Below are 23,291 nucleotides of genomic sequence, written 5' to 3' on the forward strand. Positions count from 1 at the left end.
CAGTACCCTGGGGTCAGTGAAGAAACGTGCCATTGGTCCAGTCTTATGGACCAGAGGCTTTGCCCAAGGTCAACAGATTTGCTTCTGTTGTTGGCCTGCGAAGTAAAGTCAGGAAAAGTTAATACCTTTCTATCATCCACCGGAGTTGGGTCATTGTCCCAGGCCAGCAGCCACAAGATTGCCTATTCCCTGTAAATTAGGAATCTTGCACCACTGGGTAAGAAGGGGTCACCGTTTGTAAGGAAATGCCTCCTTGGCATGGTTACCCCCTGACTTTTTGCCTTTGCTGATGCTATGTTTTGAATTGAAAGTGTGCTGAGGCCTGCTAACCAGGCCCCAGCACCAGTGTTCTTTCCCTAACCTGTACTTTGGATTCCACAATTGGCACACCCTGGCATCCAGATAAGTCCCTTGTAAGTGGTACCTCTGGTACCAAGGGCCCTGATGCCAAGGAAGGTCTCTAAGGGCTGCAGCATGTCTTATGCCACCCTGGAGACCCCTCACTCAGCACAGACGCACTGCTTGCCAGCTTGTGTGTGCTGGTGAGAACAAAACGAGTAAGTCGACATGGCACTCCCCTCAGGGTGCCATGCCAGCCTCTCACTGCCTATGCAGGTATAGATAAGTCACCCCTCTAGTAGGCCTTACAGCCCTAAGGCAGGGTGCACTATACCATAGGTGAGGGCACCAGTGCATGAGCACTGTGCCCCTACAGTGTCTAAGCAATACCTTAGACATTGTAAGTGCAGGGTAGCCATAAGAGAGTATGGTCTGGGAGTCTGTTTTACACGAACTCCACAGCACCATAATGGCTACACTGAAAACTGGGAAGTTTGGTATCAAACTTCTCAGCACAATAAATGCACACTGATGCCAGTGTACATTTTATTGCAAACTACACCCCAGAGGGCACCTTAGAGGTGCCCCTTGAAACCTTAACCGACTATCTGTGTAGGCTGACTGGTTCCAGCAGCCTGCCACACTAGAGACATGTTGCTGGCCCCATGGGGAGAGTGCCTTTGTCACTCTGAGGCCAGTAACAAAGCCTGCACTGGGTGGAGATGCTAACACCTCCCCCAGGCAGGAGCTGTAACACCTGGCGGTGAGCCTCAAAGGCTCACCCCTTTGTCACAGCACCGCAGGACACTCCAGCTAGTGGAGTTGCCTGCCCCCTCCGGCCACGGCCCCCACTTTTGGCGGCAAGGCCGGAGGAAACAAAGAAAACAACAAGGAGTCGTCACTGGCCAGTCAGGACAGCCCCTAAGGTGTCCTGAGCTGAGGTGACTCTAACTTTTAGAAATCCTCCATCTTGCAGATGGAGGATTCCCCCAATAGAATTAGGGATGTGACCCCCTCCCCTTGGGAGGAGGCACAAAGAGGGTGTACTCACCCTCAGGGCTAGTAGCCATTGGCTACTAACCCCCCAGACCTAAACACGCCCTTAAATTTAGTATTTAAGGGCTTCCCTGAACCTAAGAATTTAGATTGCTGCAACTTACCTGAAGAAGAAGACTGCTGAGCTGAAAACCCCTGCAGAGGAAGAACAGAAGACACCAACTGCTTTGGCCCCAGTCCTACCGGCCTGTCTCCTACCTTCCAAAAGAAACCTGCTCCAGCGACGCTTTCCAAGGGACCAGCGACCTCTGAATCCTCTGAGGACTGCCCTGCTTCAAGCAAGACAAGAAACTCCCGAGGACAGCGGCACTGCTCCACAAGAACTGCAACTTTGTTTCAAGGAGCAGATTTAAAGACCCCTGCAACTCCCCGCAAGAAGCGTGAGACTTGCAACACTGCACCCGGCGACCCCGACTCGACTGGTGGAGAAACAACGCTTCAGGGAGGACCCTCCGGCGACTCTACGACTGTGAGTAACCAAAGTTGTCCCCCCTGAGCCCCCACAGCGACGCTTGCAGAGGGAATCCCGAGGCTCCCCCTGACCGCGACTGCCTGAACTCCATTTCCCGACGGCTGGAAAAGACCCTGCACCCGCAGCCCCCAGCGCCTAAAGAAACGGAACTCCTGTGCAGGAGTGACCCCCAGGAAGCCCTCTCCCTTGCCTAGGTGGTGGCTACCCCGAGGAGCCCCCCCCTTGCCTGCCTGCAACGCTGAAGAGATCCCTTGATCTCTCATAGGAAACCATTACAAACCCGACGCGTGTTTGCACACTGCACCCGGCCGCCCCCGCGCTGCTGAGGGTGTACTTTTTGTGCTGACCTGTGTCCCGCCCGGTGCCCTACAAAACCCCCCTGGTCTGCCCTCCGAAGACGCGGGTACTTACCTGCTGGCAGACTGGAACCGGGGCACCCCCTTCTCTCCATTGAAGCCTATGTGTTTTGGGCACCTCTTTGACCTTTGCACCTGACCGGCCCTGAGCTGCTGGTGTGATAACTTTGGGGTTGCTCTGAACCCCCAACGGTGGGCCACCTTGGACCAAGAACTAAAACCTGTAAGTGACTTACTTACCTGTTAAAACTAACATTACTTTACCTCCCCCAGGAACTGTGAAAATTGCACTGTGTCCACTTTTAAAACAGCTTATTGTGTTTTATGTAAAAAGTATACATGCTAATGAAATGATTCAAAGTTCCTAAAGTACTTACCTGCAATACCTTTCAAATGAGATATTACATGTAAAATTTGAACCTGTGGTTCTTAAAATAAACTAAGAAAATATATTTTTCTATAACAAAACCTATTGGCTGGATTTGTCTCTGAGTGTGTGTTCCTCATTTATTGCCTGTGTGTATGTACAACAAATGCTTAACACTACTCCTTTGATAAGCCTACTGCTCGACCACACTACCACAAAATAGAGCATTAGTATTATCTCTTTTTGTCACTATCTTACCTCTAAGGGGAACCCTTGGACTCTGTGCATACTATTCCTTACTTTGAAATAGTGCATACAGAGCCAACTTCCTACACCGTTCTGCAGCTTTTCTCCATAATAAAAAATTAGTACGAGCCTCCTGCGCCACCACTCATTCACAGCCAGTCATCCAGGTATAGCTCCATATAAGACTCCTCTGTTCCTACCGGCATTCCAGCAATGTATGCATTGTTTCTTCTGGACCTGCCCTCAGCATCTTCAGCCCTAACCTCCAACTGTGTAACATTTTTACTGTGATCCACAACCTGATGGCCAAACCTTTGCGCAAAGGGTCTTAACATAGCCCAAGGCTACTTTGTTTCTGCCACTCACAGATATTTTTCTCTGATATGCCTTAGTAAATAGAGATCTGTGGCTACTGTGTCAATTTTCAACTCCAGACTTCTTGTATCCTCATATGAGGCCAATATTGTATTTATTTGTGTGCCGATGCAGCCACTTTCTCCTCTTGCTCCACGTTACCTGGTGAGTTGCTGGGTGACTCATGTTTGGTCCCAAAAGTGTCATCTGTGGCCAAAACTGAAACCTTAGATTGCATTGATTTGTCCATTGGTGCTCTTTCACAAGGTTGGAAGAGTAGGAGTTAATGATGGGAGATCAAAATAAGTTAAAAGTTCACTAGATAACAGCAATCCCGAGCAGCAGTAGCTGTTACTGAGATTTTTGTCCTAGGTCTTGGGCAGTGTTAACACATTACAAATAAAGCACTGCACTGTTTTTCTCAGTTCCTCCTTCTAGTCCCCCACCTAGGATTCACAAAATTACTTAAACTTCCCTGTGGTGATTTTCTTTCAATGTTCTATTCTCTGCAGTTCACGTTTTGCAGTTGCTGGACATCAATTTATTTTATTTTTAAGGTACTGCAAGATATGGTTCCACCCAGAAAGCACTTACTTCGACATCAGCCTGCCAATGCCCAAATTGGTCTAATGGAGGGGAATACCTTCTGCACGACTCTACAGCCCAGACTCTTTACCATGGATCTAAATGTTGGAGAACATAAAGTGTTCTACACAGAGGTATGTATTTCCCTTTCTATTGGTTGAGTCCTTCTTATGGTATGGAAACATCTGTCTAGTATACTTTTATCTGTGACACAATCACTTTGGAAAAAGATTGAGGTACAGATTAGTTAGGAGCAGTTTGTGGCATATTACCTACAAATGTTTTTGGGGTCTGCTGTTAAAAAAAAATTAACAAAAAAAAAAAAGAAATCTCATTTTGTAGTTCTTTACTGATGTTTGGAGTGTCATAAAATTATATTGGTGCATAATGCTTGCTTTGGCATTACATTTGCATGTATTTGAAGTATTGGCCTAACATGTTTTTTCTAAAATATCCATATTTCTACTGGTTTCATGAGTTCATGCCTTTACTGACAATATAGGTCTGAACAGAGAGACAAGTCTTCAGAGTGTTTTTGATTCTTTTTCGGCCCAACCGCAAGTCTACTGGAAATTAAAAGAATGTAACTCAAAAACAAGGTGCTGACACTCCTACCTAACCCACACAGAAAAGGATTAGAGTTGTAATGCTGAATTAGAATAAGTCTCATCACCTTTCTGTTGTCCATACTCCTTTGAGACTGCCTGACTGTCAAATGCCAATGGCGATAAGAATCTCAATAAAGCAGAACGCTTTCTAATGGCAAGTGGGCCGAAATAACACAAATATCACAAAGACATCCCAACTACATGCCAGAGAATCTTTAGTCCTTGGCTGTCTTTAGACTATTGTAGGAATATGCCCCTTTTGACATGATCATCCCCACGTTTAGCCAGTATTTGATGCAATTTTGACAGATGTACACTGGGTTTCTGCTATATCAGGTCCCCAGTACCAGATCTCTGTCCCTAAAACTATGCAATTGTTCCCCAATTGGCAATACCTTTAGCACCCCTGTAAGTCTCTAGTGAATGGTACCCCTGGTACCTAGGGCATGGGTACTCAGAAGGGTCCCTAAGGGGCTGTAGCATGTATTGTGCCAGCCTACGTGACCACTCACCACACTCATGCAGACTGCTTAACATGGTGCAGGCAAGCGTGAAAACATGACATGGCACACATCCTTTGTACCATGCCCGCAGACAATGCATACATTATATGTAAGCCGCTCCTACAGCAGGCCTTACAGCCCTAAGGCAGGGTGCATCATACTACATGTGTGCTCATATCTGCATGAGCAGATATGCCCTTGTGATGTCTAAGTCAATTCTTAGATATTACCTGTAAATAGGGAAGAAATCTTAAGGTGTCTGCTGGGCACTGGTCAAAACGAGTTCCCCGGCTACATAATGACTCCACTGAAACCTGTGATATTTGGTATCAAACATCTCGTATTAATTAATCCACACTGATTCCAGTGATGGATTTATTAATACATGCACCCAGAGGGTACTTTGGGGACCCCCTAAAACGTACTAGTCCTCTAGTGTGTTGGCTGACTGGTACAGTCCAGCATATCACCACAGACAGGTTTCCGACCCCCTGCAAGCAGGCACCCACACTCTAAGGCCAGAAACATTGTCTGCTTCGGAGAAAGGTGTTAACACCTCCGGCAGGACGGCTGATGGTTTAGCATATCAAGGCCAGGGCCCTGAAAGTCGCTGCTGCCTTTCATATGCGACCCTGGCATCCCCCATACATACAGGATATCACCCCCTCCCCTGAGGTCCATTTGGCATCAAGACAGATGGGAAATTAGGTATGCTATGGGGTGTGGAGTACACCCTGGCCAGACACACCTCTACGGTCAACTGCCTGATGTGCCCCAGTCTAGGAAGAATTCAGCATTTTGGTGATGGCAGAATTAGGAACTCTGGACAGGGTTATGCCCACTCCCCACAGGAAGTGTTCATATATGGGGTGTAGTGACCCCAAGGATTACTAGCCCATTGGTTACTACCCTTCGCTCCCCTTAACACTCCTAAATCCAATATTTAGGAGAGCCCCGGCACCAGAGAAACATTCTACTAACCCACAAATGAGGACACCGAAGAGCCGCAAGAACTGAGGAGCAAGGACTGACTCGGTGCTAACCCTGACGTCCTGCCTGCTGTCCCCACCAATTATGCGTAGGATGACTCTTCCTACAGCTGATCAGTCTCCAAAGGCCTGGGAGTGCTGCCAGCACTTCAAGATACAGCTAGCATCTCCCTTGGAGTAGCAGAGCTACTTCCCTGCACTTTTGCTGGCACCAAAATGACCAACAGGAGAGCCTCTGCACCGTGACTGCTTGGGACAAAACAGCACTGCACAGGAGCCCCACAGCCCGGGTTGCAGTGAAGCAGTGGTACCCCTGAGGAACTGAGCCCTACCTTTGATTTAGCCAGTCTGTCCCCCACCCACCCCCAAGTCCCTGTCTGCTGCCTCTTTCTGCTGGACAACAGGAACCGTGAGAGCCTCTGGAACACCAAAACCTGATGCCTGAAAGCACCACTGCACCGAAGCCCCATATCCAGAGGAGAAGCAGACCAACGGTGCCCATGGGGTCCTGCAACCCTCTACAGCTGAAACCTCCATTGGGTTTTCCTGGACTGGTCACTCAGTCCCTGCCTGCAGCCTGTTTTTGCAGGCAACCAAAAACCCCCAAGTGCCTCCCAGATGGGTTACTTCTCAAAACAAAACACGTGTTGGCTGAATCAAAATTGAGAAAATTGGTTGGATCATGCTGGAGGACTGGAGTTTTGTATGGCTGAATTAAATTGAAAAATTGTCTGACCCACACAGAAGGACTGGAGTTTTGTATTTCAAGATGTTATATGATGAACCTAATCAAGATATGTGAATCTGGATACTGAGTATTTTTTTTAGAATAACATTTATCTACATATTGAGAACTTGTACAGGACAAATTATGTCTTACTATTGTTATAAGCGTGTGCCTTAATGTGGATTTTAGTTGTCTGACAGGGTGTTTTCCCCCTAAAAGAGCACCGCTTATTTGATATTCGTAGTGTTAGTACTTCGTAAATTGAGTCTTTGAGCACCATATTTCCTTAAGAAAACACCCCCATATTTATCCTCCTCTCTGATAAGCCTAAGGCTGCTCGACCAAACTACCTCATAGGGGCTACCTAGACTCTTTACACAGCATACCTCTTTTTGTTATACTAGATAAAGAGACCGGTTCCTACAAATACGCACTCAGTTTTGTAGTTTAGAAAATTCACTCGGGTTGGACTAGTCTTGGCTTACTTTACCCTTCCGTTTATTTTACTCTTAAAAAATTTGTTTGCTCTTGCTTTGTTAATAAGCTTGAAATTTCAGGCATTAGCAGTGTCGCCTCAATGTGTATATACAGTGTTCTCAGTCTTTAATCCACTGGTAAGTCACAAAAATAATGCGGTACTGAAACCTTATGTTGACTTTGACTCAATCCTTCGATATAGCAACTCTTAACCCCTTTACTAATTGTTGACGTTTTTTTGTCGATATAATCATGTATTCACCATAGGTCATTAACTACTTGGTTTGATTTAGTCTGACCAGCCATTAACTAGGGGGAGATGTGGCCTAAGGCCAGAACTGCTTACTTTGGAACTGTTGATCTGGTTCATGTCCTTGCCTGGGCTCAATATCCTGTGATTTACTTGAAGTCCCTGTGGCTTCCTTAAAAATATGATCTGATGCTCGTGTAGAGCATGCTAATGCCCTTGGGCCAAACTGTGCTCTATAGAAACTTAATAACTAAAAATGAAATAAAAATTAAACACATCTACATTAATTTTATTTTTCTCATTTTCAGTTGCTCAATTTGTGTGAAGCTGAAGATGCAGCATTGATGAAATTGCCTTGCTATAAAAGCCTTCCTTCTCTGGTACCCCTTCGAATTGCAGCTCTTAGTAAGTTGAAATATATGGTTTCTGTTATGTTGTAGTGAGTACATGAACTATTGATTGTAGTATTTGGGAGTAACTCTCAAAGTGTCTGTTTTATTTTATACACTTGCTTACTTATAAGCAGAAGTCTCCAATAGGGGTTAAATACCCAGACCGAGTTTCCGTGATTCAGGTTTACATTTTACAGGTGTTACCCCTTTTGCTCACCTGAACGTCTTTCTCCTGATAACTCATTGGCTAAAGGTTGTTTGTTCTAAAACTGTTTATTTGTAGCATGTGTGGCTGTAGATCATGTGTTATACACTCCTGCCATCTAGTGTTGGTCTAGGATGTTGCTAGTAGTTTGTCTTCAGCGTATACTTTTAGGTTGCAAAGTAACTTGTGATCTCTCCACGAAACCCATTGGGTACAAGGACAAACACTCCATGTCAGATTGTTTTATTTTCTGCCATCGGATCTGGATGTGCTTCTGGAGCCCCTTGACCATTTAGGTGCAGTCAAAAATATTGTTTGACTGCAGTAACAAGAATCACCTTTTACAATATTAGAAGAACCACCACTACCAACGACATCTCAAATTCGACCGGGACCGGAGAGATGCTCTTAGTGCCAAATCATATCAGCATGACTGTTGGTCATCCTCTGGGTGGGGAGATGTGTTATGGAGCATATGACCTTTCAGTTCTTCCCCAAGTGTAACAGCAAGCTCACGTGGTCGGCTTTGCAACTTGTGCTTAGTAGGAGGGATCAAGCTTTTGGGCCTGCTAGCCCTTTTAAAGCAGAAAGGCTGTGATATACTGAAGAGGGCGTCAGACACATTATAGCATGCTGAACTGAGATCCTACAGTGACAGTGCTGGCACCAGTCCTCGGACCTGAGGAAATAGAAGAAGCCCACTCAGAATGAGAAAGGAAGTGAACATCCCACCAGATCAGCTGTATCTAAGTCCTCTCCTTGTAGGACTCTTTGACAACTAGAAGGAAGAGTCCTCTGAGGACCCAGTCGTGGATGCCTCTTGGACACAGACTTCACTGAAAACATCAACACTTCACATGTCATTGGAATGAACCACCATGGTTTGGACTCAACAAAAGTCTTCAATCCGGAGCATACGCCACTCTTGAGGTTCTGAGACTGTCCCAAAGAGGCAGCGAAAGTCTGCTCCAGGCACTATCCCCGAGCCAGCTTGGCACTGGGACTCTTTTTAGCTCTGGTGAAAGCTCAAGCTATAAGCTCCAAGCCTTTAGGTCGACCCATACCTTCTTGGCTCAAGCCAGCAACCGGAAACCTTTGATGCTGAAGTAGACTTTGAAGTCTTACTGAAACACATCTCTGTGCCAGGTTCGATGTAGTGTCACATCACCGGCCATCACGCTCCTGGAATATCCTCTTGTCATTTAGAGTAAAATTTATATTCATCCTCAATCTCAAAAGATTTTAGCTTGCCCTACTGCCGCAATACCCATACCTAGTGTGTAGAAACATGGTTTTCTATGTAGTGCACTAAAATGAAGTACACTGTGCAGAGTCCAGTGGATCCCCAATTGGTATTGAAAAGGCAAAAGTAGATGGGACTAGTGCTCTGTTTGTGGTAGTGTGGGTGAGCAGTTAAACTTATCAGAGGGTAGTGCAAAGCATTTAATATCCTCACGGAGGCAATAAATAAGACACACTCAAATAATAAATCTGAGATCAATTTATAAAAATAATAATTTTTTTTTATATATGTTTCAAACCCAAGAACGTCTTAATCAGCAAGTAGACTTTTAATCATAAATACAATTTCAGACAGACAGTGCAATTTTCTGAGTTCTTCTCAATGTTATCCTATGGAGGAAACCATGTTCAGCAAACAGGGTCAACAATGACTCATACATACAAACTTGGGGAGTTAAGGTAAGTATTTGGAGCTGATCAGAACCACACCAACAGGCAACACCGGGCGGCACTGGGGTGGCTAGGTGCCATAAGGCAGAATGTGGCCAATGGTTTCCTACGGGATTTTGGTCCTTGTGAAGACAGCCTGCGGCTCTGGCTAGGAAGCCAGTCCGGGACAACAAGCAGGTAGTGAATAGCCTTAGGGTGCTTGGGGATGTAGGTGCACCTTTTGGTCCTCTTCTCTTGTGCCCAGGGGCAACAGATGCCATGGTGTCTTTAGGTGTCAGGTTTTCACATACAGGAGCACTCGCAGTCAGGGGGTCCTGTGTGTTGAGGCTGCAGGTCTCGTCAGGGAGTCCGACAGGGGTGGACCCAGGGGGGACTCAAGCTATTGTGAGCAGGGACGTCACTGGCACCAGTGACTCACCTCAGCTAGGGTCAGGAGTAAAGGATGTAGTGGTTGCTGGAGATGTCAGATTTTCTCTTTATACAAGCCTGTGGGTGAGGGGGCCGACATGCAGTGGCTGGAGGTGTCTTGGAGAGTCCAAGATGGCTGAGACCACTTTAAACTCGGTCTCTGGGCAGCTGGGGATCCGCGTTGACTCTGTTAATTGACTTCACGTCGGGTCATGGGCATCGGGTGCAGTGGTCCCTTCTGGTGTCGGGTTTCCGGTGCACACAGCTGCAGAGTCATTTTTTTATTTAATTTTATTCTTGCAGGGCAAGTCCTCTGCCCACTGGAGACTTGAATCTTTATTGAAGGCTGGACGAGTTGGCTTCTTATGCTGGATCCTTGAAGGTCAGCAGGGACTGGTTCCAGGTCAGCTGCTGCTGCTTTTCCTCTTCTGCGGATGCAACTCTTCTTTGTCTGTGTCGTCTTACGTTGTCGATCTGAGTTTTAGGGTTCAGGGGTGCCACTTCCTCAATTTAGGGGCATTACACGGAATGCCAGGCGGTAGCCAATGGGCTGACCACTTTTCTGACTACTTCCGCTGGGAAGTGGGCATAACCCTAACCCTAGTAACCTAATTCCTTCCAAGCAAGATGGAGGAATTTGAAAAGTAGTGTCTGTAAGGAAATGCCTCCTTGGCATGGTTGCCCCCTGACTTTTTGCCTTTGCTGATGCTATGTTTACAATTGAAAGTGTGCTGAGGCCTGCTAACCAGGCCCCAGCACCAGTGTTCTTTCCCTAAACCTGTACTTTTGTATCCACAATTGGCAGACCCTGGCATCCAGATAAGTCCCTTGTAACTGGTACTTCTAGTACCAAGGGCCCTGATGCCAAGGAAGGTCTCTAAGGGCTGCAGCATGTCTTATGCCACCCTGGAGACCTCTCACTCAGCACAGACACACTGCTTGCCAGCTTGTGTGTGCTAGTGAGGACAAAACGAGTAAGTCGACAGGGCACTCCCCTCAGGGTGCCATGCCAGCCTCTCACTGCCTATGCAGTATAGGTAAGACACCCCTCTAGCAGGCCTTACAGCCCTAAGGCAGGGTGCACTATACCATAGGTGAGGGTACCAGTGCATGAGCATGGTACCCCTACAGTGTCTAAACAAAACCTTAGACATTGTAAGTGCAGGGTAGCCATAAGAGTATATGGTCTGGGAGTCTGTCAAACACGAACTCCACAGCACCATAATGGCTACACTGAAAACTGGGAAGTTTGGTATCAAACTTCTCAGCACAATAAATGCACACTGATGCCAGTGTACATTTTATTGCAAAATACACCCCAGAGGGCACCTTAGAGGTGCCCCCTGAAACTTAACCGACTGTCTGTGTAGGCTGACTAGTTCCAGCAGCCTGCCACACCAGAGACATGTTGCTGGCCCCATGGGGAGAGTGCCTTTGTCACTCTGAGGCCAGTAACAAAGCCTGCACTGGGTGGAGATGCTAACACCTCCCCCAGGCAGGAGCTGTGACACCTGGCGGTGAGCCTCAAAGGCTCACCCCTTTGTCACAGCCCAGCAGGGCACTCCAGCTTAGTGGAGTTGCCCGCCCCCTCCGGCCACGGCCCCCACTTTTGGCGGCAAGGCTGGAGGGAACAAAGAAAGCCACAAGGAGGAGTCACTGGCCAGTCAGGACAGCCCCTAAGGTGTCCTGAGCTGAGGTGACTCTAACTTTTAGAAATCCTCCATCTTGCAGATGGAGGATTCCCCCAATAGGGTTAGGATTGTGACCCCCTCCCCTTGGGAGGAGGCACAAAGAGGGTGTACCCACCCTCAGGGCTAGTAGCCATTGGCTACTAACCCCCCAGACCTAAACACGCCCTTAAATTTAGTATTTAAGGGCTTCCCTGAACCCTAGAAAATTAGATTCCTGTAACTACAAGAAGAAGGACTGCCTAGCTGAAAAACCCCTGCAGAGGAAGACCAGAAGACGACAACTGCCTTGGCTCCAGAAACTCACCGGCCTGTCTCCTGCCTTCCAAAGATCCTGCTCCAGCGACGCCTTCCAAAGGGACCAGCGACCTCGACATCCTCTGAGGACTGCCCCTGCTTCGAAAAGACAAGAAACTCCAGAGGACAGCGGACCTGCTCCAAGAAAGGCTGCAACTTTGTTTCCAGCAGCCTTGAAAGAACCCTGCAAGCTCCCCGCAAGAAGCGTGAGACTTGCAACACTGCACCCGGCGACCCCGACTCGGCTGGTGGAGATCCAACACCTCAGGAGGGACCCCAGGACTACTCTGATACTGTGAGTACCAAAACCTGTCCCCCCTGAGCCCCCACAGCGCCGCCTGCAGAGGGAATCCCGAGGCTTCCCCTGACCGCGACTCTTTGAATCCTAAGTCCCGACGCCTGGGAGAGACCCTGCACCCGCAGCCCCCAGGACCTGAAGGACCGGACTTTCACTGGAGAAGTGACCCCCAGGAGTCCCTCTCCCTTGCCCAAGTGGAGGTTTCCCCGAGGAACCCCCCCCTTGCCTGCCTGCAGCGCTGAAGAGATCCCGAGATCTCTCATAGACTAACATTGCGAACCCGACGCTTGTTTCTACACTGCACCCGGCCGCCCCCGTGCTGCTGAGGGTGCAATTTCTGTGTGGGCTTGTGTCCCCCCCGGTGCCCTACAAAACCCTCCTGGTCTGCCCTCCGAAGACGTGGGTACTTACCTGCAAGCAGACCGGAACCGGGGCACCCCCTTCTCTCCATTCTAGCCTATGTGTTTTGGGCACCACTTTGAACTCTGCACCTGACCGGCCCTGAGCTGCTGGTGCGGTGACTTTGGGGTTGCTCTGAACCCCCAACGGTGGGCTACCTTGGACCAAGAACTGAACCCTGTAAGTGTCTTACTTACCTGGTAAAACTAACAGAAACTTACCTCCCCCAGGAACTGTGAAAATTGCACTGTGTCCACTTTTAAAACAGCTATTTGTCAATAACTTGAAAAGTATACATGCAATTTTTATGATTTAAAGTTCCTAAAGTACTTACCTGCAATACCTTTCGAATGAGATATTGCATGTAGAATTTGAACCTGTGGTTCTTAAAATAAACTAAGAAAAGATATTTTTCTATACAAAAACCTATTGGCTGGATTTGTCTCTGAGTGTGTGTACCTCATTTATTGTCTATGTGTATGTACAACAAATGCTTAACACTACTCCTTGGATAAGCCTACTGCTCGACCACACTACCACAAAATAGAGCATTAGTATTATCTATTTTTACCACTATTTTACCTCTAAGGGGAACCCTTGGACTCTGTGCATGCTATTCCTTACTTTGAAATAGCACATACAGAGCCAACTTCCTACATTGGTGGATCAGCGGTGGGGTACAAGACTTTGCATTTGCTGGACTACTCAGCCAATACCTGATCACACGACAAATTCCAAAATTGTCATTAGAAATTGATTTTTGCAATTTGAAAAGTTTTCTAAATTCTTAAAAGACCTGCTAGGGCCTTGTGTTAGATCCTGTTTAGCATTTCTTTTAGAGTTTAAAAGTTTGTAAAAGTTTGAATTAGATTCTAGAACCAGTTGTAGATTCTTAAAAAGTATTCCAACTTTTAGAAGCAAAATGTCTAGCACAGATGTGACTGTGGTGGAACTCGACACCACACCTTACCTCCATCTTAAGATGAGGGAGCTAAGGTCACTCTGTAAAATAAAGAAAATAACAATGGGCCCCAAACCTACCAAAATACAGCTCCAGGAGCTTTTGGCAGAGTTTGAAAAGGCCAACCCCTCTGAGGGTGGCAACTCAGAGGAAGAGGATAGTGACTTGGAGGACAATTCCCCCCTACCAATCCTATCTAGGGAGAACAGGGTCCCTCAAACCCTGACTCCAAAAATAATAGTCAGAGATGCTGGTTCCCTCACAGGAGAGACCAACACCTCTGAAATCACTGAGGATAGCCCCAGTGAAGAGGACATCCAGTTGGCCAGGATGGCCAAAAGATTGGCTTTGGAAAGACAGATCCTAGCCATAGAGAGGGAAAGACAAGAGATGGGCCTAGGACCCATCAATGGTGGCAGCAACATAAATAGGGTCAGAGATTCTCCTGACATGTTGAAAATCCCCAAAGGGATTGTAACTAAATATGAAGATGGTGATGACATCACCAAATGGTTCACAGCTTTTGAGAGGGCTTGTGTAACCAGAAAAGTGAACAGATCTCACTGGGGTGCTCTCCTTTGGGAAATGTTCACAGGAAAGTGTAGGGATAGACTCCTCACACTCTCTGGACAAGATGCAGAATCTTATGACCTCATGAAGGGCACCCTGATTGAGGGCTTTGGATTCTCCACTGAGGAGTATAGGATTAGATTCAGGGGGGCTCAAAAATCCTCGAGCCAGACCTGGGTTGACTTTGTAGACTACTCAGTGAAAACACTAGATGGTTGGATTCAAGGCAGTGGTGTAAGTAATTATGATGGGCTGTACAATTTATTTGTGAAAGAACACCTGTTAAGTAATTGTTTCAATGATAAACTGCATCAGCATCTGGTAGACCTAGGACCCATTTCTCCCCAAGAATTGGGAAAGAAGGCGGACCATTGGGTCAAGACAAGGGTGTCCAAGACTTCAACAGGGGGTGACCAAAAGAAAGGGGTCACAAAGACTCCCCAGGGGAAGGGTGATGAGACAACCAAAACTAAAAATAGTAAAGAGTCTTCTACAGGCCCCCAAAAACCTGCACAGGAGGGTGGGCCCAGAGCCTCTTCACAAAACAATGGGTACAAGGGTAAAAACTTTGATCCCAAAAAGGCCTGGTGTCATAGCTGTAAACAGCATGGACACCAAACTGGAGACAAGGCCTGTCCCAAGAAAGGTTCCACTCCAAACTCCCATCCAGGTAACACTGGTATGGCTAGTCTCCAAGTGGGATCAACAGTGTGCCCAGAGCAAATCAGGGTCCACACTGAAGCTACTCTAGTTTCTGAGGGTGGGGTGGATTTAGCCACACTAGCTGTCTGGCCGCCTAACATGCAAAAATACAGACAGCAACTCTTAATTAATGGGACTAGAATAGAGGGCCTGAGGGATACAGGTGCCAGTGTCACCATGGTGACAGAGAAACTGGTTACCCCTGGCCAATACCTGACTGGAAAAACTTACACAGTCACCAACGCTGACAATCAGAGAAAAGTACATCCCATGGCAATGGTTACTTTAGAATGGGGAGGGGTCAATGGCCTGAAACAGGTGGTGGTCTCCTCAAATATCCCAGTGGACTGTCTGCTTGGAAATGACCTGGAGTCCTCAGCATGGGCTGAGGTAGAACTAAAAACCCATGCAGCAATGCTGGGTATCCCTGAACTGGTGTGTGTGAAAACAAGAGCACAGTGCAAGGCACAGGGTGAACAAGTAGAGCTGGAGTCTGGAAAAATGGCCCAGCCTACCAAGAGAACAGGAAAGTCAGTTGGGAAACCAACTGCAACACAGCAAAAGAAAGGGAACCTCTCTTCTCAGGAAGAAGTTCTGCCCTCTGAGGGAACTGAGCCTTTGGAGCTTGAACCTTATCAGGTTGAGCTCTTAGGCCCAGGGGGACCCTCAAGGGAGGAGCTGTGTAAGGGACAAGAAACCTGTCCCTCTCTTGAAGGCCTTAGGCAGCAAGCTGCTGAAGAGTCCAAGGGCAAGAAAAATGGAACACATAGGGTCTATTGGGAAGATGGACTCCTGTACACTGAGGCCAGAGACCCCAAACCTGGTGCCACTAGGAGAGTGGTAGTGCCTCAGCTGTTCAGAGAGTTCATCCTAACATTAGCCCATGACATTCCCCTTGCTGGACATTTGGGACAAACCAAGACGTGGGAGAGGCTAGTCAACCACTTCTACTGGCCCAATATGTCCAACATGGTTAAGGAGTTTTGCCTCTCCTGCCCCACCTGTCAAGCCAGTGGTAAGACAGGTGGGCACCCAAAGGCCCCCCTCATTCCACTTCCAGTGGTGGGGGTCCCCTTTGAAAGAGTGGGTGTGGACATAGTTGGTCCACTGGAACCTCCCACAGCCTCAGGAAATATGTATATCCTGGTAGTAGTGGATCATGCTACCAGGTATCCTGAAGCTATTCCCCTTAGGTCGACTACTGCCCCTGCAGTAGCCAAGGCCCTCATTGGTATCTTTACCAGAGTGCGTTTCCCTAAGGAGGTGGTGTCTGACAGAGGTGCCAACTTCATGTCAGCATACCTGAAACATATGTGGAATGAGTGTGGAGTGACTTGTAAATTCACTACACCTTACCATCCACAAACTAATGGCTTAGTTGAGAGATTCAACAAGACATTAAAGGGCATGATCATGGGGCTCCCAGAAAAGCTCAAAAGGAGATGGGATGTCCTCTTGCCATGTCTGCTTTTCGCTTACAGAGAGGTGCCACAGAAGGGAGTAGGATTCTCACCCTTTGAACTTCTGTTTGGTCATCCTGTAGGGGGACCACTTGCTCTTGTTAAAGAAGGCTGGGAGAGACCTCTTCATGAGCCTAAACAAGACATAGTGGACTATGTACTTGGCCTTCGCTCTAGAATGGCAGAGTACATGGAAAAGGCAACCAAAAACCTTGAGGCCAGCCAACAGCTCCAGAAGTTTTGGTATGACCAAAAGGCTGCACTGGTTGAGTTCCAACCAGGGCAGAAAGTCTGGGTTCTGGAGCCTGTGGCTCCCAGGGCACTCCAGGACAAATGGAGTGGCCCTTACCCAGTGCTAGAAAGGAAGAGTCAGGTCACCTACCTGGTGGACCTGGGCACAAGCAGGAGCCCCAAGAGGGTGATCCATGTGAACCGCCTTAAGCTCTTCCATGACAGGGCTGATGTGAATCTGTTGATGGTAACAGATGAGGATCAGGAGGCAGAGAGTGAACCTCTCCCTGATCTTCTGTCATCAGACCCGAAAGATGGCACAGTAGATGGAGTGATCTACTCAGACACCCTCTCTGGCCAACAGCAAGCTGATTGTAGGAGAGTCCTACAACAGTTTCCTGAACTCTTCTCCTTAACCCCTGGTCAGACACACCTGTGTACCCATGATGTGGACACAGGAGACAGCATGCCTGTCAAAAACAAAATCTTTAGACAGTCTGACCATGTTAAGGAAAGCATCAAGGTGGAAGTCCACAAGATGCTGGAATTGGGAGTAATTGAGCGCTCTGACAGCCCCTGGGCTAGCCCAGTGGTCTTAGTCCCCAAACCTCACACCAAAGATGGAAAGAAAGAGATGAGGTTTTGTGTGGACTACAGAGGGCTCAATTCTGTCACCAAGACAGATGCTCATCCAATTCCAAGAGCTGATGAGCTCATAGATAAATTAGGTGCTGCCAAATTCTTAAGTACCTTTGACTTGACAGCAGGGTACTGGCAAATAAAAATGGCACCTGGAGCAAAAGAGAAAACAGCATTCTCCACACCTGATGGGCATTATCAGTTTACTGTTATGCCCTTTGGTTTAAAGAATGCCCCTGCCACCTTCCAAAGGTTGGTGAATCAAGTCCTTGCTGGCTTGGAGTCCTTTAGCACAGCTTATCTTGATGATATTGCTGTCTTTAGCTCCACCTGGCAGGATCACCTGGTCCACCTGAAGAAGGTTTTGAAGGCTCTGCAATCTGCAGGCATCTCTATCAAGGCATCCAAATGCCAGATAGGGCAGGGAACTGTGGTTTACTTGGGCAACCTTGTAGGTGGAGGCCAAGTTCAGCCACTCCAACCCAAGATCCAGACTATTCTGGACTGCGTAGCTCCAAAAACCCAGACTCAAGTCAGGGCATTCCTTGGCTTGACTGGGTATTACAGGAGGTTTGTGAAGGGATATGGATCCATTGTGACAGCCCTCACTGAACTCACCTCCAAGAAAATGCCCAAGCAAGTGAACTGGACTGTGGAATGCCAACAGGCCTTTGACACCCTGAAACAAGCAATGTGCTCAGCACCAGTTCTAAAAGCTCCAGATTATTCTAAGCAGTTCATTGTGCAGACTGATGCCTCTGAACATGGGATAGGGGCAGTTTTGTCCCAAACAAATGATGATGGCCTTGACCAGCCTGTTGCTTTCATTAGCAGGAGGTTACTCCCCAGGGAGCAGCGTTGGAGTGCCATTGAGAGGGAGGCCTTTGCTGTGGTTTGGTCCCTGAAGAAGCTGAGACCATACCTCTTTGGGACTCACTTCCTAGTTCAAACTGACCACAGACCTCTCAAATGGCTGATGCAAATGAAAGGTGAAAATCCTAAACTGTTGAGGTGGTCCATCTCCCTACAGGGAATGGACTTTATAGTGGAACACAGACCTGGGACTGCCCATGCCAATGCAGATGGCCTTTCCAGGTTCTTCCACTTAGAAAATGAAGACTCTCTTGGGAAAGGTTAGTCTCATCCTCTTTCGTTTGGGGGGGGGGTTGTGTAAGGAAATGCCTCCTTGGCATGGTTGCCCCCTGACTTTTTGCCTTTGCTGATGCTATGTTTACAATTGAAAGTGTGCTGAGGCCTGCTAACCAGGCCCCAGCACCAGTGTTCTTTCCCTAAACCTGTACTTTTGTATCCACAATTGGCAGACCCTGGCATCCAGATAAGTCCCTTGTAACTGGTACTTCTAGTACCAAGGGCCCTGATGCCAAGGAAGGTCTCTAAGGGCTGCAGCATGTCTTATGCCACCCTGGAGACCTCTCACTCAGCACAGACACACTGCTTGCCAGCTTGTGTGTGCTAGTGAGGACAAAACGAGTAAGTCGACAGGGCACTCCCCTCAGGGTGCCATGCCAGCCTCTCACTGCCTATGCAGTATAGGTAAGACACCCCTCTAGCATGCCTTACAGCCCTAAGGCAGGGTGCACTATACCATAGGTGAGGGTACCAGTGCATGAGCATGGTACCCCTACAGTGTCTAAACAAAACCTTAGACATTGTAAGTGCAGGGTAGCCATAAGAGTATATGGTCTGGGAGTCTGTCAAACACGAACTCCACAGCACCATAATGGCTACACTGAAAACTGGGAAGTTTGGTATCAAACTTCTCAGCACAATAAATGCACACTGATGCCAGTGTACATTTTATTGCAAAATACACCCCAGAGGGCACCTTAGAGGTGCCCCCTGAAACTTAACCGACTGTCTGTGTAGGCTGACTAGTTCCAGCAGCCTGCCACACCAGAGACATGTTGCTGGCCCCATGGGGAGAGTGCCTTTGTCACTCTGAGGCCAGTAACAAAGCCTGCACTGGGTGGAGATGCTAACACCTCCCCCAGGCAGGAGCTGTGACACCTGGCGGTGAGCCTCAAAGGCTCACCCCTTTGTCACAGCCCAGCAGGGCACTCCAGCTTAGTGGAGTTGCCCGCCCCCTCCGGCCACGGCCCCCACTTTTGGCGGCAAGGCTGGAGGGAACAAAGAAAGCCACAAGGAGGAGTCACTGGCCAGTCAGGACAGCCCCTAAGGTGTCCTGAGCTGAGGTGACTCTGACTTTTAGAAATCCTCCATCTTGCAGATGGAGGATTCCCCCAATAGGGTTAGGATTGTGACCCCCTCCCCTTGGGAGGAGGCACAAAGAGGGTGTACCCACCCTCGGGGCTAGTAGCCATTGGCTACTAACCCCCCAGACCTAAACACGCCCTTAAATTTAGTATTTAAGGGCTTCCCTGAACCCTAGAAAATTAGATTCCTGTAACTACAAGAAGAAGGACTGCCTAGCTGAAAAACCCCTGCAGAGGAAGACCAGAAGACGACAACTGCCTTGGCTCCAGAAACTCACCGGCCTGTCTCCTGCCTTCCAAAGATCCTGCTCCAGCGACGCCTTCCAAAGGGACCAGCGACCTCGACATCCTCTGAGGACTGCCCCTGCTTCGAAAAGACAAGAAACTCCAGAGGACAGCGGACCTGCTCCAAGAAAGGCTGCAACTTTGTTTCCAGCAGCCTTGAAAGAACCCTGCAAGCTCCCCGCAAGAAGCGTGAGACTTGCAACACTGCACCCGGCGACCCCGACTCGGCTGGTGGAGATCCAACACCTCAGGAGGGACCCCAGGACTACTCTGATACTGTGAGTACCAAAACCTGTCCCCCCTGAGCCCCCACAGCGCCGCCTGCAGAGGGAATCCCGAGGCTTCCCCTGACCGCGACTCTTTGAATCCTAAGTCCCGACGCCTGGGAGAGACCCTGCACCCGCAGCCCCCAGGACCTGAAGGACCGGACTTTCACTGGAGAAGTGACCCCCAGGAGTCCCTCTCCCTTGCCCAAGTGGAGGTTTCCCCGAGGAACCCCCCCCTTGCCTGCCTGCAGCGCTGAAGAGATCCCGAGATCTCTCATAGACTAACATTGCGAACCCGACGCTTGTTTCTACACTGCACCCGGCCGCCCCCGTGCTGCTGAGGGTGCAATTTCTGTGTGGGCTTGTGTCCCCCCCGGTGCCCTACAAAACCCCCCTGGTCTGCCCTCCGAAGACGTGGGTACTTACCTGCAAGCAGACCGGAACCGGGGCACCCCCTTCTCTCCATTCTAGCCTATGTGTTTTGGGCACCACTTTGAACTCTGCACCTGACCGGCCCTGAGCTGCTGGTGCGGTGACTTTGGGGTTGCTCTGAACCCCCAACGGTGGGCTACCTTGGACCAAGAACTGAACCCTGTAAGTGTCTTACTTACCTGGTAAAACTAACAAAAACTTACCTCCCCTAGGAACTGTGAAAATTGCACTAAGTGTCCACTTTTAAAACAGCTATTTGTCAATAACTTGAAAAGTATACATGCAATTTTTATGATTTAAAGTTCCTAAAGTACTTACCTGCAATACCTTTCGAATGAGATATTACATGTAGAATTTGAACCTGTGGTTCTTAAAATAAACTAAGAAAATATATTTTTCTATACAAAAACATATTGGCTGGATTTGTCTCTGAGTGTGTGTACCTCATTTATTGTCTATGTGTATGTACAACAAATGCTTAACACTACTCCTTGGATAAGCCTACTGCTCGACCACACTACCACAAAATAGAGCATTAGTATTATCTATTTTTACCACTATTTTACCTCTAAGGGGAACCCTTGGACTCTGTGCATGCTATTCCTTACTTTGAAATAGCACATACAGAGCCAACTTCCTACAGTGTCCACTTCAGCTTATCCATCTTAGGGACGAGACTGGCATGAAGTGGGCACTCCTAATTTAACTGATTTTCCTACCTGTGCTGCTGACAATTGTGGGGTCAGGACGGGAGGTGGTGGCCATCTCCACCATCTGGAGATCTGGAGAGACCTAGGTCGCATTACAAAGACGGCAAGGCCTTTGAAGCTCCCTGACCTGGAATGTCCATCCTGCCTGGGAGAGTAGGTCACACCTTTGCCTAGAGCAGGCCTTTGTCTCAGGCCTACAAGAGCTTTGGCTTTCACCTTGGTGGGGGCAGAAACATGTCTGTGGTGGCTGAACATGGTTGGGCCAGTCAGTCACCACACTAGTAGCTGATAGGTTTTCAGGGGGCACCAAAGTTGCACTCTGGGTACGTTTATTAATAAAATCGGTTACTGGGGTCAGTGAGGGTTTATTGTTCTTAGATGTTTGATACTAAACTTCCCAGGATTCATAGATGGCATCATGTAACTGGGGAACTCGTAATGACCAGTGTCCAGCACATGCATTTAAAATAGCTTACCTGTGCACTTACTATGTCTCAAAATCGGCAGAGGCATAGCAGGGGCTTATCTGCTCATGCATATATGCCCTCACATGTGCCCGGATGCACCAGTCCCTAGGCGTGACTTACACCTGGCATATGCAATGAAAGTGGACATGGCACACTGGTGTGTGTGACAGGTCGTGTTTTCGATTTAGCCTGCATCACAACACACAGCCTGCAATGACAGCCTTGTGTTTGTTTGGTAAGGGGTCCCTGAGGGTGGCACAATTGGTGCTGCAGCCCTCAGAGACTTTCCTGAGTACCCCAGGCCTTAGTACCTAGGCGTACCATTTACTAGGGACTTACAGTAGTGACTGAAGAGTTTGCCAGTTGTACGAAACAACTGAGCAGTTTTGGGGAACGAAATCTGGCACTTGGGACCTGATTAACAGGGACCCAATGCACTAACAGTAAGTCACAACAGAAACCAGGCAAAAAGTGGGGACTAATCATGTTGCAAAGGGTGCTTTCCTACACAGTGCCACTGAAAAGAGAAGCTGACTTTGGAAGAGGCGATCTGTGAGCAAGTGCTAAATTTCCTCCATATCCAAGAAACATAAGAAACATAAGCAAAGGTATACCAGCCCTGTTACTCAACCTCCATCCAACCCACTACTCTCCCCACCACCATTCACTCCAGCTTTCAGCTTCACATCACAGCCTTCACCTACTTGTATCGCAGTCCATATAAAGATAGTTTGACACGCGCATCTGTATTGTGGTCCTGTTATGCCAGGTGGGGGGAGTACTTGGCAGTACTATAATGCAGACCCTCAGAATGACACCAGCCTTGAGCCCTATCCAGTGAATGTGTCACCTCCAGACCACATAACAGTGTACCACGCTGTTCACCAAAATGGCAGCTGACTACCACAAGGTTAAATTGAACATCATATGGGAAAAGGACATATTTGTGGCTGAGCCTTATCTGAGCCTGAAAGGTTTGTCCATTTGTCCATACTGCATGTGTAAGGAAATGCCTCCTTGGCATGGTTACCCCCTGACTTTTTGCCTTTGCTGATGCTATGTTTTGATTTGAAAGTGTGCTGAGGCCTGCTAACCAGGCCGCAGCACCAGTGTTCTTTCCCTAACCTGTACTTTTGTTTTCACAATTGGCACACCCTGGCATCCAGGTAAGTCCCTTGTAACTGGTACCCCTGGTACCAAGGGCCCTGATGCCAGGGAAGATCTCTAAGGGCTGCAGCATATCTTATGCCACCCTGGGGACCCCTCACTCAGCACAGACACACTGCTTGCCAGCTTGTGTGTGCTGGTGAGGACAAAACGAGTAAGTCGACATGGCACTCCCCTCAGGGTGCCATGCCAACCTCACACTGCCTATGCAGTATAGATAAGTCACCCCTCTAGCAGGCCTTACTGCCCTAAGGCAGGGTGCACTATACCATAGGTGAGGGCACCAGTGCATGAGCACTGTGCCCCTACAGTGTCTAAGCCAAACCTTAGACATTGTAAGTGCAGGGTAGCCATAAGAGTATATGGTCTGGGAGTCTGTCAAACACGAACTCCACAGCACCATAATGGCTACACTGAAAACTGGGAAGTTTGGTATCAAACTTCTCAGCACAATAAATG

General features: G+C 48.2%; 1 protein-coding gene across 3 annotated transcripts in view; it reads left to right on the forward strand.

The window, feature by feature from the left end:
* TRRAP (transformation/transcription domain associated protein) overlaps positions 1-23,291 on the forward strand; it is a 1,102,174-nt gene that overhangs the window by 307,907 nt on the left and 770,976 nt on the right. For all 3 annotated transcript variants that reach the window (XM_069209830.1, XM_069209829.1, XM_069209828.1), the window contains exons 27-28: positions 3,748-3,909; positions 7,638-7,734. In XM_069209830.1, coding sequence (XP_069065931.1) covers positions 3,748-3,909; positions 7,638-7,734 — 259 coding nt within the window. The remainder of the gene's footprint in view (positions 1-3,747; positions 3,910-7,637; positions 7,735-23,291) is intronic.

Source organism: Pleurodeles waltl, chromosome 10 (assembly GCF_031143425.1).
Source record: "Pleurodeles waltl isolate 20211129_DDA chromosome 10, aPleWal1.hap1.20221129, whole genome shotgun sequence".
Taxonomy (NCBI): domain Eukaryota; kingdom Metazoa; phylum Chordata; class Amphibia; order Caudata; family Salamandridae; genus Pleurodeles; species Pleurodeles waltl.